The following is a 20,017-nucleotide window of genomic DNA, read 5'->3' as shown; positions in this document are numbered from 1 at the left end:
TGTATACGTAGCATTACATGCTACAATTATCTAAATACTACAAAACTACGCGAAACTTATAGGTGTGAATGTTAATAACTGAAGGAAATAAAATGAAGGTTATATTTTAGTTATGGATTGAAGTGTAGGTAATGTATCATGTGGGGGGGGCTTGAGCCCAATTTAAATGTGTCTGTATGTCCACAAAACAAAAATGATGATCTTGAAGTAATTTATTCTGATTGTTTCTATGTGTACAAGAAAATAAATACACAGATTTGACAGGCTGGTATAATTTGGGCATTACATCTATGCGACAAAAAGCAGGATGTATACTTTTTCCTACTGAAAACGGGTTGCGCAAAGCCAAGTCTTTGGTAAAGGTTTATCTATGGGTAGCATAATTATATATTTATGTATTCTGGATTTTGAGAGTTGGCCAAATTCCAAGAATGTTAGGGTCAGTTAAGAAATTGCTATTTACCGGAGTTCAAAACAAGAGTTGAGACAGACAAACGCTACTATTGGTAATTGTTACTAATCGGGAATCTCGAGTTAATGTAGTATTTTTGATATTATCTGATTAAGAAACTTTTCATTTAAGTCGCATAAGAGTTCCTCCACTAGCAACGCACTAATTTCAGTGTATTTTTTCATTCATGCGGAAAATGTTGTGGAATGATGGAGGACTAATTAAGAAAGGAATTGAACCCGCAGCGCCTGGGTAGGAACCCCAAATTTTGACAACTTGGCCACTAACCGCAAGTAAAAGAAGGTACGTAAACTTTTTTTTAGTATTTTCGAAGGAAGCAAATACTTTGGGGTGTGACATATTGAATGAAAAAACATACACTTAGTAAGACACCACTTTATTTTTGAATTAATAACAATAGCCAACCGGGTTTCGCTTGTCCCAAGCTTCATCAGGACTAAATATCAACTAAAGCAAATTAGATACAGGCACATATAAATATAGGTAAATGAAAACAATGAGTGAAAGAGATACAAAACAGATAGAAAGAGATGCAAATAGAAAATGTGGAGACAAATTATTAAGGATGATGAGGAGGGTGGGGGGGAAGGAAATAACAGTTTCAGCGGCGGAATAAATTTAATATGGGACTATCAGATAAATTAATTTGGTTATTTATTATATTTAAATTATTATTAACTGCTTTTTTTATTTCAATTATATTTTAAATTTTATTTTATTTTTATTTTTTATTAATTAATACTAAAGATAAAGACGACAAACTAAGCCACTCGGGCATATATAAACTTAATTGTAATGATTGTTCTGCTTTTTATATCGGAAAAACGGCCCGGAATGTCAACTTAAGAGTAAAAGAACATTTACGATGTTTAAACAATAATGCCTTTTCAGAATTCGCGAATCATTTAATAGAATCTAATCATTCATTCGATAAAATCTCGGGAACTAAAATATTGCATAAAAATGGATCTGGAATTAGATTAAACAACTTAGAAGCCCTTGAAATAAAAAAAGCAGTTAATAATAATTTAAATATAATAAATAACCAAATTAATTTATCTGATAGTCCCATATTAAATTTATTCCGCCGCTGAAACTGTTATTTCCTTCCCCCCCACCCTCCTCATCATCCTTAATAATTTGTCTCCACATTTTCTATTTGCATCTCTTTCTATCTGTTTTGTATCTCTTTCACTCATTGTTTTCATTTACCTATATTTATATGTGCCTGTATCTAATTTGCTTTAGTTGATATTTAGTCCTGATGAAGCTTGGGACAAGCGAAACCCGGTTGGCTATTGTTATTAATTCAAAAATAAAGTGGTGTCTTACTAAGTGTATGTTTTTTCATTTTTTTTAGTAGTTCGCTAGCGTTCGTTGGTGGCTTGGTGTAGAAACCGGAAAACTTAACTCTGATACGCATCGCGATTCTTACCCGCTTTCCCAATCAGAACGATCTTTTGTTTTTGGTCGAACTGTACAAAAAATAATTAAGTGTGTGTGCATTTGAGTGTATGTGAGTGTTTGTGTGTGTTGTTTGGTTAATATAATCAGGTAGAGAGAGGTATGTATAGGTATTGATGGTTCTATTACGTTTGGCGTTACCTTGCGGCTGGGGCGGGTGGTTGGCGCCGCCCGCCGCCAGCTGCTTGCTGTGCGAGGCCGTGGTGGGGCCCGCGTGGCGCGCGCAGCACGGCGCCCCGCCCTGTGCCTGTCCCTGTCCGCTGCCGGCGTGCTGCACGGCGTGCGTGGCGTGCGCGTGCTGGGGGGGGATCGCGCCCCGCTCACCATCTCCCGCGCGCCGCGACCTGCACCTCTGCGGTGTCTGTTGCACTGCCCCCTGCGCCCCCTGCTGCAACCCCTGCTGCTGCAACGTCACGCCGCACGAGCAAGAGCACGAACAGCAGGCTCTCTAGAACAAACAAACAACACACGCGACATTAGTATTAGACATTGCCAGAGTCCAAAATGATAAATACTCTCAGTATCATCCTGGTGAAAGACCACCATTCTGAATCGAAAAGTTGTTTGAAGTGGCTTTAACCGTGTTTGGTGGCTAGATCTGAATAGCCAGGTACTTCCCCCACCCCACTACCGTCAGCCTCACTACATACCCCGATTGTGGATGCTATAGTCCCACAAGATCCAGACGGTTGGAATTTTATCTACCAGTTCTCATTCAATATGGAAGACGAAGAATTGGAAGGTATAGGCGCTGCTACGTCCGAGTATTGACCATGATTGTTGTTGCACCTTAAGATTGCTCCATGACAAAGCAGAAGATTTGAATTAAAGTAAAACAAGATGAAAACACAAACAAACCTAACCTAACCTTACATTTGATGTTTTATCCGCTTACTCTCTAGATATAATATGGATAATTGATTGGGCCAAAAGATATTGTTCGTTTTTAATATTGAGGAACAGTTCTTTCTTTACGAGTGCACCACTATTGTAGCCTTGCAAGATTTAATTGCAATACTTAACAGTCGTTCAGATTAGTAATTTCAATTTGGGAGGCGAGAAACATTTTTTTTCCTCTGGGTGTCCTGTGTGGAGCAGCTAATGTAAAAGTAATAATTTTGTAAATGTTAAGATAATCAAGAAACAAGGGTTATCTCCGTCAAAGAAAGTAGTTATGTCGTTAATAAACAAGATGAAAACACTGGTCCCAAATTTGATCCCTGCGCAACACCGCATAAGTATTCTATTTGGTATGGGAAGTGCGAATTGCGTTTGACTGATATTTTTATTTGGTGTAAATAACTTTATAGGTACATATTTATATTCATAAAAGGTAATCAATAATGATTAGCAATCTGCCAACCATTGTGCAAGTTCACTGATTGAATTTAAACACACAAAACGTATGAAGGTTCATGTCGAAAAGCTAGGCTCTACCTCAGATCAACAATGGAGCAGAATTGACATAACCTGACAAAATATTGTAAATAAAATAAATCTTTCCTAAAAAATACAACCTTAAATAACCTCTGGCCGTCCAAACTATATTCACACCATGTTAAAATGTTATGCGCCCGAGTATCAGTACTGCGTAGAACGCCTTTGATCCAACCTGATCCACTTTAATGTCGTATATGTTTGTGCCGATCCGGTAGCGTAACGGACTGGGCCGGGCTGACTGCGAGCTGTGGTACATGGAGCCAGTGCAAGATGCATAGAGCCACTGGACTGCTTTCATTTTAATTGGACGATTAAAAGGCGTTAATGAAACCAATAAAATATTTTATTATATCAATAAAAAAATACTTAGGAACTAGGGATAGCGGCAAATGGGATTTGCCTCGCTAAGAAATAAAAACTCTCGTTCGGATGACTCTGAGAACTAACAACAATCTGAGAATTATACTGATTGATTTTAATGTTTCTTTATTCTTATGTTTAGTTTTGAAACCTGTGCACTGAAAGAATTTTTGAAAGAAAGGAGTTTTCGAATTAAGGGTCGTCTATAGGTCATGAATGCATTTTCAAAATATACTAGACATGAGATAGACAGGGAGATTAAAACCGAGATGTGAATGGCTAAACATTGTCAAATTGTACGGGGCACAAACAATCGGGCAATGAGGGAAATCAGATAGAAAGGTCACCATATAAAAAAATCAAGGAAAGAATGATGAAAATAAGTTGAAAAAACACAGCGTGCCAAGAAATCCACCGTGGATTTACTAGCAGTTCATCGCACTTGTTTATTTATTATTCATTAACGCCCTATCGGGTTTTACAGAGGAAATTGACGGATAGGTATGTAAGTGTAACATAATACATAGATAATAGCATAACTATATACAAAAAAATAAAAATCAAATGTTAATACTAAGATTAACAAAATTGTCTCAATTTTAAGGTATTTTGAACCTTAAAAATGCTTCCAGCGCACTAAAATACAATGAATTCGCTTGACAAGGAAATACTGTATATTAAATTTATTCTAGCTTGTTGTTTCGTCACTTGCAAATATGTTTATTTTATCTCCTTTGCAAAATTCCATACCAAATGTCAAAATTCAGATTTTCAAGTCATAGTGCTGTATTTGTGACTTATTTTTATTGCGAATATCGCTTCTTAACTGGGATTTTTTTCTGAATGTTGCTATCCATGGGAAACTACGTAAGATTAGAAATATATTTTTAATTATAAATATATAAACTGGTAAGACAAAAAACTGAACGTGCGTTACTTGCCTAAAAGTAGACAGAATCGACGAACACATGCGCGTGGTACAGCGTATTATATTATGTTCAGTGTGTTTGTGTGTATACACCAAATAATCCAAAATAAGAAACACAGGTGGGCCTTATACAAGCCTTTACGTGTACACAACATTACACACTAATTACATACAGCCAGCTGCCGAAGTTATCAGACAAGACAGCCTTGCGCTCAATTTCTAGTGCAGCCACTTGTTTTGTTGTCGTTTTCCATCAGAAGGCCAGTACTGTAGTAGCTGTAGCCCGTAGCGGTGTCAAAATAATACAAGGTAGGTGCCTCACTGTACATTGTGCAAACTATGCAGTACTGGATTCTTTATTCAATTTAAACAAATAATAAGCGAGAACTATTGTCATGAATTATTCGTACTGCACTGGCATGATCTGGCAGGATTAATAAATTATTCGTGTTAATTCAACGTATAAAGCAAATAACATATATTTTTTTAAATTATTTGTGTGATACTGCATGATGGTGCCATATGACCTGAGTCAGTGGGACTATGACAATCCCATTTGGGTAGGTATTGTTGTGAGGCTTACAGGTGTCTAAAAGTATTTGGCTATTTAGATCTGGTCGCGTTTTGATACCGAACGAATATTTCACTCTAAACCGAGGTACAACAAATATAGTAAAATATACATTGGTACAAGGTGGCGCAAAAGTAATGTCGTAATGTGAATATGCCATAATTTTTGCAAATGTCATTGTGCTTCGACATTTATGTTGTAGACAGATAGAGAATTAGTTGACAACAAACAATGAAGCGATACACACCTGAAGAACGCGGAATTATTGTTAATGCTTATTTGACCAATTTCCGGTCTACGGTTTTAACGCAGCGTTCAATTCTTCGTCGTTTTCCTCGTCGTCCTGCACCATGTGCGCGAACAATTAAGCGTTTGGCTGAACGTCTCGTGCAAACCTTCAAATAAACTTTCCGTGAAAACTTAGCCTAATTGTTCTAATAAAATGGCAGTTAATTCACCTTATGACATTAATTTTTCACTACCTTATATACAATATACATGAATTAAATTTTAAATAAATAATGTGAAAACCCTGTTTTGATAACTGCTACTTCGAAGTCCAGAGCCAAAGAGTTTACCGATTTACCCCAAGAGCGCTTGGGGGTGATTTAAAAACTTAGATAAATATTGCATACCAGCGCAGGCCCGTGAAAAATCACGGAATGGTAGAAATTCTCGACAAATCAATTACAATTTTAAATGGCAAATAAAATAATTTTCCGTTAAAAACATTATATTATAGGTAGGTATACATACTTTATCGCTTATCTGAATTCTGCACATAAGCAATTTCAATTTGAAAAAATTGCATTTAAATGCAAAGTAAATTTGAGTTAATTTAACCAGAACCAACTAGCGTACAGCACAGACAATCGAAATTAGTAAATTTTAAAAATTAGGATATTATTTAATAATTAACCTAAAAAAATAATTCCGGCACACCAGCAGACACGCCCACAACACACTTTTATCGGTTTATTTCTTCAGTGGTATTATCCAATTATCCACGCTTGCCGTAATTCCTCAACTATTTCGTCTCGAACCCATATAAACTATGTTTCTATTCGTCCCTGCCTCGCCTCGAAAACTAAAATTAGACGCTCCGGGGGAGTAATAATTCCCGCTTTGCCGCCTCGCTAATCCGTCGCTATTTACTTCCCCGACAGATTCCAAAACTGGATTCGCACTTCGCACCCGCAGGAATTCAGCATTTGTCACCAAACTAAGAAAAACCAACCTACACTACACGAATTATGTTTACTGTTCTTGTTCGTATTATAAAAGGCTTGCCAAATTGTGAGGTCTGTTTTAAGGGTTACACGCAGAAAAATGATCGTGTTAAAAAAGTGACAGCATGCAAACTTCCTGATAAAATATTAGTCATTCAGAATATATCGAGAACACGTGTTCTTTTCCTAATAGATATCATGACGGAATGCGACAATATCAATTTCAGTATTTGTATGAACACGTGTTCCGCCTTCCTCATAAAACATTCGCTTTTGACTGATACTTTGTAAGGAACTCTTTCAATTCATTCGTCACAAGTCTGCAGTCCCATTTTTAACAGGAAAACGAATAATTTGACCAGTTTTTAAAAATATCAGTAAGTATGTTCTACGAGTAAACTTAGAATAATTCATAATCTGATCGATCATTCATTAATGGCGGTGATTTAATTATTTTGGAAAAAAGAAAACATTTTTGGACCTGAATTTTTTAAAAATGAATTGTTTGTTTGCTACCGTAAATACACAATATGATTATGAATACATGGGTTAGTCCGTATAAAAACTCTATTCTTCCAAGAGGGGCATGCCTTTTTCAGGACTTGAGCATTTTTAAATAATCTAGTCCTGGGACTACCTAAAGTTCAACAGTCCTGCTATACAACAATAAAAATATCGTAAACCTGTAAACAATAGCGGTTTCTGAACACTAACGACAGTGTCTAATGATACGTATACATACGCGAGCCGAACTGCCGAGCTTAACCTCAACTTACGGAAAAGGAACGAAATGCCGCTTCATTAAAATTTATTGAAATCAATTTATTTTAGATCATTAAATTCTTATTATGATATATAATCTAATATACATATATTAAAAAAAGAAACCGTGTTTCCCTTCCCGCCTAATTTACTTCAAACCAGCCACTGTCATCTGGTTATGGTGGTATATAGCTCTTGGTGTCACATCGAAAGTAAGAGAGTTTGGTGGGTGTGGCTGAGTGTGGGTTTTATGGGAAGGCCGCGAATGTTTAAAATTAGTTCAGAATGAGTACGCCCGACCGTGTCGGTGACTCTGGAAGGTTCCAGAAAGTCCATGAAGGTTCTCGAATGCTCTAGAAGGTTCTGGAAGGAGAAAGTTCAAGAAGGTTCTATAAGGTTCCAAACTGAGGGGCGGTGAGTCTAGAAGGTTCCGGAAAGTTCGAGGATTCTCTTCAAAGTTCTGGAAGGATCCACAGCAACGCATGGCAGGGTTCAGCTAGTTATTATCTAAAATAAATGCTGCGAATCCGATCAGTTTATAAATGGGGGATGAAAGTGAGTGATTATTCCATTAATCTACATCATAACAACGTTCCACACTCGTTATTCACTGTCGGAAAAGTTATCATGGACGGATAAAGATTATAGATGGATTCATAATTCACATCTTCATAAAGTATCATGGGCCCGTCATTATTACGTAAGATAGATGTTTACTGGTGATGGGAGCATTGGAAAAAATGTTTAGAATAAATCGCGCAGTGAGAATAACTTAACTACACGGAGAAAATGAGTTGATTTATGAAAACACTGTTAAAAACGAGAAAGCAGGCAAGCTTCCTAATAAAATTTTAGTACTTTCCTAATATATCGGAACACGTGTTCATGCACCTGCATTTGCTTTGTGAATATGTAACGAAATGCGAAAATATAATGATTTGTATGAATACGTGTTCCGACATTCCTTTTTTACTATAAGTTTAACATAAAACATATCACTTCATTCAGTAAGGGCCTGCAGTCCCGATTTGACAGGAATACGAATAATTTGAAGAGATTTTAAATAATTTAGTAATATTTCATATCAGTAAGTTTTCTCCTTCTGTGCGAAGGTATATGAATTTTAATAGAGAAGTAAGCGATAAGACACTGTGTGGCGTTCCATTATATCAACACGAACAAAAAACACGTAAAAAAAAAAAAAAACAACGTTATTTCCTGTCTTAAAATATATAAACACGAAAATCCAAACAAATATCAAACCGTCAATCCTAGAGTACATCCCACAGTTTTTTGCATTTGGATGCTAATTAATTCCAAATCAGAATTCTACATAAAATTTCTGCATCACTTAGGACGGGTTGTTTCGGAGAATCTGAACAATTCATCAAATTTCAACGTTCATTTTCAAGTTCTGTGAAAGATTTTTTCAAGTTCTGTTTTTATTTCAGTTTTGTTAAGCAACTAGCCTACAATGATATAAAAAAACAGAACTTGAATAAGTCTTTCACAGAACTTGAAAATGAACGTTGAAATTTGATGAATTGTTCAGATTCTCCGAAACAACCCGTCCTTAATTTGAATTCAACTCAAGCTTGTTTCATTTTAAGAAAATTTTATTTCGATCAATGAAAAAAAAAATGTGTATCACCATTATTCATAAGGCTAAATTACACCTGCCGAGAGCTCGGCGAAGTCACTCATCCTGTTACTCGGTCGAGTAACTTACTGGAGAGTAGAGGTGATCACATGTAGAAGAGACAGTGGGCGAGTCAATTCGTTGAGATTAGTTTAAAGTGCTGTTGACATCGTTACGCCAAGTATGAAAAATAGAAAAATTTTATAACAACAAACGTCAAAGATTTTTTTTCTTTCACTGACTGAATCGGCTGATCTCACTGGCCGAGTGGAGATCCACTTCCACTGTCTCGCCTGAATCACTGGCGCCTGTTTTTATACCGAATAGGTACTGATTGTACTTTTTAATGAACTGTCTCGGCCGAGCACTCGGCAGGGGTAATTCAGGCATTACTACTTATATGCAAACAAACAAAAGATAGTCGAATAAACTCAAACATTATATTAAGAAAGTGGCAATTCAAGGGGGAAAAGTCATCCCTAGCAAAGTTGCGCAGTGTGACTAATATAATATCTAAAACAGTAAGTAGGGGAGGGACTGGGGGCTAGAAGTCTAGGAGACTTAGATGTCCCAGGTCTAGAGGACAAGGGGACAAAATCGAAGAGAACTATTTTTCTATCTACGAAGGGATTTTAAATTACTCCAAAGGACAAGTACTAATTTTATACAATAAGAGCCAAAATAATAGAATGCCTTAAATAGGGTGTTAATTAATTGCGTTTTTGTTTACTTCATTCTCTCTCTCTCTGGTTTCAATCCTGGGATTGGTTTGCAGCAATTTTATCTACTCTCCTCTTCCATTCTTCCCCGTCTTGTGCGGCTCTTTTGACTTGTGCATATGATGAGAAGCGCACGTCCACCAGCAGGTCCTCCAGGTACTCTCGGCGTGGGCGTCCCCTAGAGTTGGTCCCCTCGGTCATACCCTCTATTATGACATGCAAGAGGCCTTCTTGTCGTATAACATGGCCGATCCATCTTGCACGCCTTTCGGACAAGGTCCTGAGCAGGTGCCTTCCTCCTTCGATTCTTTGGAGAACCTCCTCATTTGTAACATGGTCTCTCCAGGAAATTCCTAACAGTCTTCATTATCGGTTTGATAAAATACTTTTCACAGATTAATAACAAATATGCTCGTTAGTAGTAGAGTGGTCAAAAGCGCCGGACTCACACCCGGAGTCGCGGATTCAAACATCTGTTAGCTAAATTCATCTATCAATGTACAAGCAACATTTTAAACAATTATGATAATAGGAGAAATTCAAATATTGTCAGGTTGTTCGTGAATTGGGAAAGATTGTCTTCCTTTAAAATAAACATTGAAAACTCGTGGCTGAGTCTGAATAATAATAGCTAGGCACAACTTTCTATATTCACAAAAAATAAATAAAAGAATGGTCAAAAAAATTCTAGCAATCCTGAAAAAGATCAATTCTGATGTTAAAAAATCCAATAAATAAAGGACAGGGGGCGGGATTCGTTCTGCAATACCCCTGGTGTGTCAGAGACAAGGTCAGACTTCTGCGTACCTAGATTGTCAATGTCACAGCACAATGACCAAGCAAGTTGTGCATCGATGAGGACAGTCAAATGGATATTTCAAAGATCCATAGATCATGATGTAAATTACGTTACTGAACTGAAAACAATATGGAAATTATGAGACATTATAGTATTGTTTGTTTTGATCCATATTATTCAATTCAAAACTCAAGCGAAAAACAAAAAAAAAATAATAAAAGTTAACAGGAGAGAATTCATTAACCTTCAGGAAAATTTCAGCGACCAACAAGTAGGCATTTTGAAAGGCTCTAACTTTGATATTATTCAGGAGACGATTCTGCGCGATAGATTCAACCCGATATAGTATAAAATAGCACGCTATAGCGTCTCCAGCGGGCTAAATCCATCCTTCCCGCCCTCGCTAAGGACGCCCGCCAAGGTCCTCCCGGATAGCCGCCCTTGCCGCCCCCCGCCCTAGCCGCTCTCCCGCCCTCGCAGCCGGGGAAATGTCAAAGGTTAAATTAAACTCCTACGCCATACCCCGAGCGGGCAACTACCCCGGAAAACTGCCAGACTGCAACCAAATCTTGCCCACGAGCAAAAAGGTAGTCAACATTACTGCGCACATTTTCAAAATAAAGAATTCATTTAAATCTTTTTGCAAGTTATTTATTACTATGATACTCCTACAGTACCTAACCAACAGACTATCCTTGGAAAGTACAGAAGTATCCTAGGAAACTGTAAGCCAATTTTTACCCATGACTGAAAGGGCAGCATTGACATTACTATCTACCCATATTTGTAGAAGAAGCGATCAATTTACAGCAAGAAAACAACTTTGAAAACTGCGAACAATTTTTACCCGACAGTAAAAAATAAAACTCAATTCAATATGTGTCAATTCTGGATATTATGGGTTGGTGAGCACCTTTTTCGAGGGTGCCACGTTGATAGGGTGGTTGTTAGGGTGCTTTCCAGTGGAAAAGGTTACTGCGCATAATGCTATACGAAGTAAACAAAATAATTCCAACCAAGAATAGATCTCATTCATTTTAACTACGCAGTGATGCAACCATACTTAGTTTGACGATTTAATGAATTTTACGAGAAAGAACCATAAAATATTTTAATATAAGCGTAGAGGCATTATATTATTATATCAATATATGATATAAGACAGCTGACCGATCAGAAGAATGCAAGTTCGGCTACCACGGCTAGTAGTAACTTTGGCTACTCGAATCCATCATACATAAGGGTGTAGGGTACCCGACAGACTTACAGCCAGCGATTCGTGAGTTAATTTGGATCAAAATTGGTAGATGTCATTTCCGATGTGTTTATAATAATTATGTATTCGTTATTATTTTTTTAACGATAAATTAATGCTTACAAGACAATGTTTTTATGCATAGCACAAAGGATGATAAATTATTATAAGCAATAATTGCCTGTAATATCAAAAATAAATTTGGTTGTTTACAGGTGAAAAAAATTGTAATAAGCAGTAATTGTTGATTGAAGTACTAGTACATATTGAATTATTTGGCGTGTTGGAAATAAGCCGACGTGGCTCAGTGGTCCAAAGCGTCTGACCGGACATCAGAAGGCGCGGGTTCAATTCCCGTCGGCGGCATTTATTATTTCATGGAAGATTTTTTCAATTTTTATGGGTGTTTCAGACTAATAATTATTGATTATAATAATTTGTTATCCTTTGTGCTATGCATAAAAATCTTGTCTTGTAAACATTAGTTTATCATTAAAACATAAAAGAGACATTACTTTATTTGCATTGTTAATTGCAAACAAAAATAATTTAACAGATATAGCTACTATATAGGAGTAGAAAGTAATTTTCATATTTGGCCAAAGGACTACCTAAAATGTTTCGTTAAGTTTTGTCGATTCTTGACGGGTCTCACCAAAACCTCCTAGAACACAAGGCCGGGACACTGACTCAAATCAGCCTCTTAACTTGTATGAGAACCTCCAAAAACGTATTTTATTATATATTTTTTAAATTAACTAAAACTTTTTAAGATGTTTTAATAAATAAGAAAAAAATTGAACAAAAAAAATTAAAACGTTTTTTTTTGTAAGATCCCATACAAGTTAGGAGGCTGCTTTGAATGAGTGTCCCGGCCTTGTGATCTGGGAGGTTCTGCCACTGGAGAAGTCTGCTGTAGAAAGAGGAAAAAGTTTCGACGGATCTATCACCTTTTAGCATGACTATTCCCATGCTTCGTCATGTGGTGGCATTTTTAACGGAATGCATAGAGAATTTAATAAGTGTATGCGCCATGCTTTATCGCGCATTTGACACAGGTAACGGGGAGATAAATGCTTGGAGTTGGTCGTAAACTGTGCGAAAGCGTATAGCTAAATAATAAAAACAATTAAGTACCGCGGTCGCCGGCTGCATAGTGTGATAAAATACCACTCCCACGGGGCTTCGTTAATACATCAGGCAAGAATATGTTTCTTGTTGAATCTGGTAGTCTCTTTGGAAAACATTATGTGGAGGGGTACGCGTGACATCATTTAGTTTATTACTATATCGTAAACACTAAATAAGAGGGAGCACGAAAACAACTCAATTTATTGCTGGTATTCTCTAAAAAAATCTACTCATAAAAAACAACATTTTTAAACTATCATTTTGGTTTTATTTTTAGTGTGGATTGAACCTTCCTTCCCAGGGACTGAAGTCAACCGCGCTAACAACTGAGAAAAATCCCGATTGGAGGACCGACATTTATTTCGTATTTTACTTCTTTCATCCAATTTCAGAGAAATGCGTCTATGTCCGTGTGTGTATACGTGATCAATGCATTGACAACGAGTCTATCTGCCGAGTTTCAGCTCGATCGGATGTCGAGAAGTGGGTTAATTTCCTTTTCCAAGATTCAACTTCATTCATTCACGAAAACGAAATCGAAATTCAAATAGAATTATATCATTGATGAAATGAAAACATGAAACAGAACAAGACACTAAAAATAAAAAAAAGAACAGTCACAACTAGGAATTAAACCAGTGATCCCTTGTCTTACCGGTAGAAGCGTCTGAAACCACTCGACCATTGGAAGCGTCATATTTGTTGACATCATATTTCAAATACAGAATTTATTAACAATATCAACTTGTATCAATATCACTTTCAATGAAAACAATATAATAAAATTGGTTTGCAACCTAGATAGTGTCTCGGATAAACATATCCGATTTTTATTAATATTATTTCTTAATAAATGATATATTACATTGATGGCTATAACCTTTAAAATAAGTTAAAAAGAAAAAGTTGTTCCTCAAATAGCATTATGTAAAAATGCTACATTTTGTAGATCTGTCGAGATGGCACATTTATTTAGTTCACTAAATCTGGATGATAAACGAGTGATTTTGTTCCAGGGTACAAGTTGACGAAAATGAGACTTCCGAAAGAAATGGAGTCAAATAAGGGGATCGAACGAGAACTTCGACTATTTGAGACAAGTCGCAGATGACGTGACTAGGACAATGGATATGTAATGTACATATATTGTAGAATTCCAAAAGACCACACAATTTGCAAAAGCAACTCCATAGACCGTGTGAGAAAAGGATGGACCTATGATGAACGGAGCCCACTGACGTAGAACAGGGACAGCTGGAGGTAGGAAGAGAAGGAAGAAGATAGATTAAGTAACTAACTAACCATCCCGCCGTTTCCCCACAAGGGTAGGCAGAGAGGACGGACCGCCAAACCACTCTGTCCTGGCACACATTCCTTGGAGGAAGAAGATGATTCATTATTGGTTCTGTCACATTCTTTAATATAAAGCTCAGCATTTCGTTACAAAAAATATAGTCGAATAGTAATTTTAATATTCTTCCAAATGACTAAAGATCATTTAGCTATTCATAGCTATCTGCCGCGTTGTCCAACATCAAGTTTCCAGTGTCTCCTTACCAAAACTATTGTCTAACAGTCATTTTGCTATTTTCAGATCTACCACATCGTTCATTTTAAGATCAGCACTTCACTGACACATCAACACTACTTTCCTGATCATTTGTCTAATCTTATTTCTGCCACGTCCACTATTACTACACAGCAGTTCATTCTTTCAATAAATATTGTCTAAAAGTCAATTTACTATTCTTAGATTTGCCACGTTGCCAAAATTATGTTCACCATGATGTTAAGTTGTTTTGATTACCTTAACATCGACATTTCTTACACCTGAATAGTGATCCACGGCAAGACAAACTCGTGGGACATGGGACGGAGTTACAATTTCCGTGAAGCATAGTGAGGCGGCGAGAATACAGTAAACTAATGAATAGAGGTTCGGATGTGCCACAATACAGTTTGATGGAGTTCATAGTTCCGGCGTTACTACGTTGTGTACTGAGATTGTGTGCTGGATGCTGGATACACATTACACAGAGAAAACTTTCACCAGATAAATACGTAACGTTAATTGCTCGAAACCGAATACAAGCAAAGATGATTGAAGCGTGGATATGAGATGGGGAATGCGAATTGGTTGGTCCAGCCTAAGTTAACTAACTAACTACCTAACTAGCTCGCCATTTCCCGCAGATGTAGGCAGAGATGACGGACCGCCAAACAACGCGGTATTGGCACACACACTTCTTGCCTCATTCACATTCATACATACTATTCTATTATTCTTACTCCTGACATGGTCCGACTCAAGTGTCTGATTCACTTGATAGTGCCGTGTAAGCTACCATTCACGTTTGCGTCATATATTCTCCTTACATTTCTATCTTGGTTCATTCGCTCTGCATGCCCAAATCATCTGAGCGTCCCTTTCTTAATCTTATTCAATACGCTTATATAAGTCTTACATTCTTTGTAGATCTCCACATTTCTCAGATGATCATACATGGTTTTACCACACATACGTCTCATTATTCTTAGAATCTGGGTTTATTAATTAATTAACTGTTTCTCCGCAGGGGTAGGCAGAGAGGATAGAACGACACAGAACTCTGTCTCGGCACACACTCTCTATATCGTACCCTTCTAAAATTACAATAAATGGTGTACATCAAAATTGAGAGGTGTGCAGGGTAATCGTGCAAATGAAATACTGTAAATGTGTATTTATTGAGTTGTATTAAAATAAACATATTATTACAAGAAGCTATTGAGTTATTAATGCTATTATATTCACATTTACTTTTAGTAATTCTAATAATAAAACGCCAAAGCTAGTTTACGAATGCTATTTAGAGTTTTGTATACAAATCCCTTCCGGTGGCGGATCCGAAAATGGGAGTGAAGTGCCACCAGTTAGCAAAGCTTTGTCAATACATATTATTATTTCTGTTTGGGCCAAATAGCCCCACTCTTCACTCGCCAGATCTGCTTTTCAACACAAGACCTGCCAAAAAGAGTTACTTTAAAACCTCTTTAACAAACGAGACATTTATGATAAAGAGAGACACGTAACAATAGAGCTGCCAGTGACTAGGTGATCGGATAGCTCATCAAATTGACAATTAAACACACATAAATGTGACATAAAATCATGAAAAGTGATGAAACCAAAACTAGGTTATATAGGTTACGTAGGTTAGGTTTTTAGGTTAGTTTTTTAATTACTTTTTAAAGGTGTGTTGAATCAAAACCATATAGAAGGATGTTTTGGTTGAATTGTCATTGTGAGTTATCACGGAATACAGCGCCTATACTATGTAACCCAAAATTAATATCCTCCTTATATTAGCTTAAATACTTGCTATATCATTTTAGTATTTTACATATTCCTGCGCAAATACACAAGTAACCATTAATAACTGACCGACTAATTGGGATTTCTATATTTCAAAAGGCCATAAGACAGAAAAATGCAAGGGGTCGTCGGAAGACCCATTTGGTTACAGACGATTTGCATGGCATCTTGGCCTGTCAAGAGTTAAAACAAAAATAAATTGATAGTAATGATTAAAAGCAAAACAGATTTACTTGGTTACTGCAGACCATCATTGAAATAAGGATTTTAATTATTTGTTTATTATCTATATAAATAAAAAATTTCTTTGTTCTAAATCTTAAGTCTCCGAAAGTTCTTCACAGATTGCTTTGAAATTTTGACACAACTTTGCTTTCGAATACGCGTGTGTTTTTTATTACATAGATGTCACCTGTGACAGTTAGAAACATGCTTTGTTGAAAAGCAGCGCCATCTGTTGGACGTAAAAGCAACACGCGCAATTGTTTCTCTATCTGCACCATTGAATAGAGTAGGCTATTTTATTTATCTGCATAGACAGACTGAGCCACAGCAACGCGTGTCGGGGTACAGCTAGTTTATAAATATAATATTTTTTTATTTGTGTTTCGTGATTCAATTCTAGGCTTATCAAAATCCACCTTTCATTATTGGATCAATGAAGAGACGCAATATTAAATTGGCTGTATAACAAACAAAACAAATGATATCTACCGATGTACCGATTAATTGATTAGACAATGGTTTATCGGATCGCGGGAAAGCCGCTGGCTTTAAGTCAATAGAATGGGTGCAATATGTAAGGAGCCAAGAACGACAGAGAGAACAGGTATTACAGGCGTCCACGACGATACGATTTACTCTTAAATATTCTACTAAGAAATCAATTAAACTGACTTTTTAAATAAATATTACAGAGCTCGGTACATTTGGCCTAATTTCCACGTTAGTGTAATCGAATCTTGTTCAGATGACAAACACAAAATATAAAATTTTATATTTTTTTACTAACCCTTTCAGCACTGCACTTTTGTTTCCACATATAGACCATATTTTATGCTCAAATTTACAGGGTAACATGCATAAATATAAAATAAAAATAATAATGGATCCTAGTCCAAGCAAAATATACGGCATTTGTCGCTGGAGTAAAGGTTGCAACCATTAGAAAAAATAGACACCATAAGGAATATCCTTCATTATATGTTTCACAAAATCAAGAGTTATTATTTTTTTCTTCATGTTCCCGAGGAAGAACTCTGGTATTGAAAGGGTTAGTTGAAAATTTTACGGTAATTATTAGACAATCAATACGACAAAGCTGCGATTTAGTGTCGACAAAATTTGCATTGTCATGAGACGTATTTTCTTGGTCATCTGAAGATATGACATCTACTGATAATTATTTCATTTTAAATGAAAAATATTAACAGTTTGTTTGCGGTGCCTACAGACGGCATACCGAAGTGCAACCAACATATTTATACAGGGTGTATCGGCAAGTACCCGACAAACTTTAACCAGCTATTCCTCAGCACATTTGGAGTAAAAAATGTTATGGGCGCTTTGCTGTCCGGTAACATTTTTTTCCATTAAAAACAAAAAATTAATAAAAAATCCACACTCCGTCACTGTCATTTGCATTGTTTCTCGTGTCCAACAGCTGTTATTAGCAAGTGTGTCAAAAAGTGTCCTCGCTCTTTCGTACACACTAAATAATAATAGCTAAAAATGAGACGAATGGTGCCGTGCCATTTCGTTGTGATTGTAAAAGCGCGCCAACGTAGGTACGTACGTACATTATTCAACGAAACTCGAACAAAATATTGCCAGATGGGTTTTCAAACTTTGACAAAGGATAAAACATTGGTGACATGTGGTGAAAATATGAATAGTAAATTTTTTATTAAAAAAAATGTTACCGGACACCAAAGTGCCCATAACATTTTTTACTCCAAATGTGCTAAGGAATAGCTGGTAAAAGTTTGTCGGGTACGTGCCGATACACCCTGTATATTGTAGTCGATAATGTCCATTCAGTACACAGTAACAGTCAGTGGGTTTGTTTACCACTTACTGACGTCAACTGTAGCAAATAAGGCTACACTATTCATTCGTAATCAATCTGTTTACCTACTTGAAGATTTGCAGTTATAGTGCAATTCAGTGATATTTACAGCACCTTTTAATTAATAAGTGCAAGCGTGATGTCCATACAATATGTCCAGCCACACAGTACGAGTGGGTTTATTTACTGCTTCGATGACGTCAACTATACCATTCATCCGACCTTACTAACTTATTAATATTTTATTTTATTCTTCTATATAGACAGTATAAAGACCCACTAAAATGCCAAAGCACTTTCTCAGCAGATCTTGTTCACAATATTAATTATAAAAGAAAAGCAAACATATTACGAGCATAACATAAAACAGATAAAAAATAACATTAAAAGTGACTACAATACAAATACATAGATAGATAGATATGACACAGCCAACATACTCATAGCCGTACACACACTCAAGGCACACAACATACTAATTAAACACTCTCATAGGCATATATACAATGCATGAGCACGATCAATGGATACTAATGTATTTATAAACAATATCAATAGAGAAAATCTTGATCAATTAATAATTTTTTTAGTTCAGTTGCGCTTGATTCGCTTTTTACATCTATTGGCATCTTATTAAATATAGAATGCAGAAGATTGGTATTGATTATTATATATATAGGGTTTTCCAATAAGAGGTGTTATTTTGAATAGCCCTCTATTTCGGTAGATGTTACTTTTGAAGCTGATTTTTTGACATTTGACAAGAAGAAACTGCGCCATTAATAAAAAATGGAACGATATACGCGTCAACAACGCATTTAAATTATTAAATTTCACTTGAGTGAATCAAATGCAAATCATCTTGAGTGATGAGGCCCATTTCCACCTCGGTGGCTTCGTCAACAAGCAAAATTTTCGCATCTGGGGCTCCGGAAACCCAAGAGTTATTGTTGAAAAGCCTCTCTATCCTCAACGTGTGACTGTTTGGTGCGGTTTATGGTTCGGCGGAGTCCTTGGACCTTACTTTTTCGAAAATGAGGCTGGAGCAACAGTTACGGTGAATGGATCGTAACGAGAGATGATTAATGATAATTTATGGCCGGAATTGGATGGTATTGATCTGGACAACGTTTAGTTTCAACAAGACTGCGCTACGTGCCACACAAGCAACGAAACCATTGATCTTTTACGATTGAATATCAAAATAACACCTCTTATTGGAAAATCCTGTATACCATAAAATCTGATTACTATATATATATATATATACCATAAAGTGAAGCTGGACTGTTATTAATTCACTGCCGGTGGGATACGATTCCTGAATTATAGAACAATATTATTTACTGCTCAATGACTCCGTCCTGACTTTGAGGGGAGTGCTACGCATGACCTAGACGCCCTAGACGAGTGCGAACTTGATACATGAAGAGATAATTGAACATTAATGCGAAGTTCCGACATAATATAATTATGGTCATAATTGACTGTCTACCGTTCTTTTTTTATTGGTCGGGAACTGCCTCGAACTAAGGAGGGGTGGGCCAATGTGTGGACAGGGCTTAGCACGCAGGTTCGTTGCTTAGCAAGGTTCTTTGTGCAAACTAAACAACTAACCTATTATTTTATCTATTTACTGTTTTTTTTTATTTATTGTTTTGGTGTTTAATTCTTAGAACTCCATTTAATTTTTTAAATAAATTTAAAATAAATCAAATTTATTAATGTTATAATAATTATTAAGTTCTGCAAGTATTTCTATTATTTTTACAGTTTTTAATGTGACAGCTGTTTCGGCTTTTGAGGCCATTATCAAACTGTGAAA

General features: G+C 36.4%; 1 protein-coding gene across 4 annotated transcripts in view; it reads right to left on the bottom strand.

Moving 5' to 3' along the window:
- Hipk (Homeodomain interacting protein kinase) overlaps positions 1–20,017 on the bottom strand; it is a 177,567-nt gene that overhangs the window by 34,085 nt on the left and 123,465 nt on the right. For 3 of the 4 annotated variants that reach the window (XM_089644645.1, XM_089644647.1, XM_089644648.1), the window contains exon 3: positions 2,066–2,384. In XM_089644645.1, coding sequence (XP_089500771.1) covers positions 2,066–2,384 — 319 coding nt within the window. The remainder of the gene's footprint in view (positions 1–2,065; positions 2,385–20,017) is intronic. The other variant, XM_089644646.1, reaches the window with a different exon arrangement.

Source organism: Hesperophylax consimilis, chromosome 21 (assembly GCF_061612785.1).
Source record: "Hesperophylax consimilis isolate HC1 chromosome 21, BYU_Hcon_1.0, whole genome shotgun sequence".
Lineage (NCBI taxonomy): Eukaryota > Metazoa > Arthropoda > Insecta > Trichoptera > Limnephilidae > Hesperophylax > Hesperophylax consimilis.
Note: the sequence above shows the minus strand (reverse complement) of the source record. Positions and strands in the feature narration are given on the sequence as shown.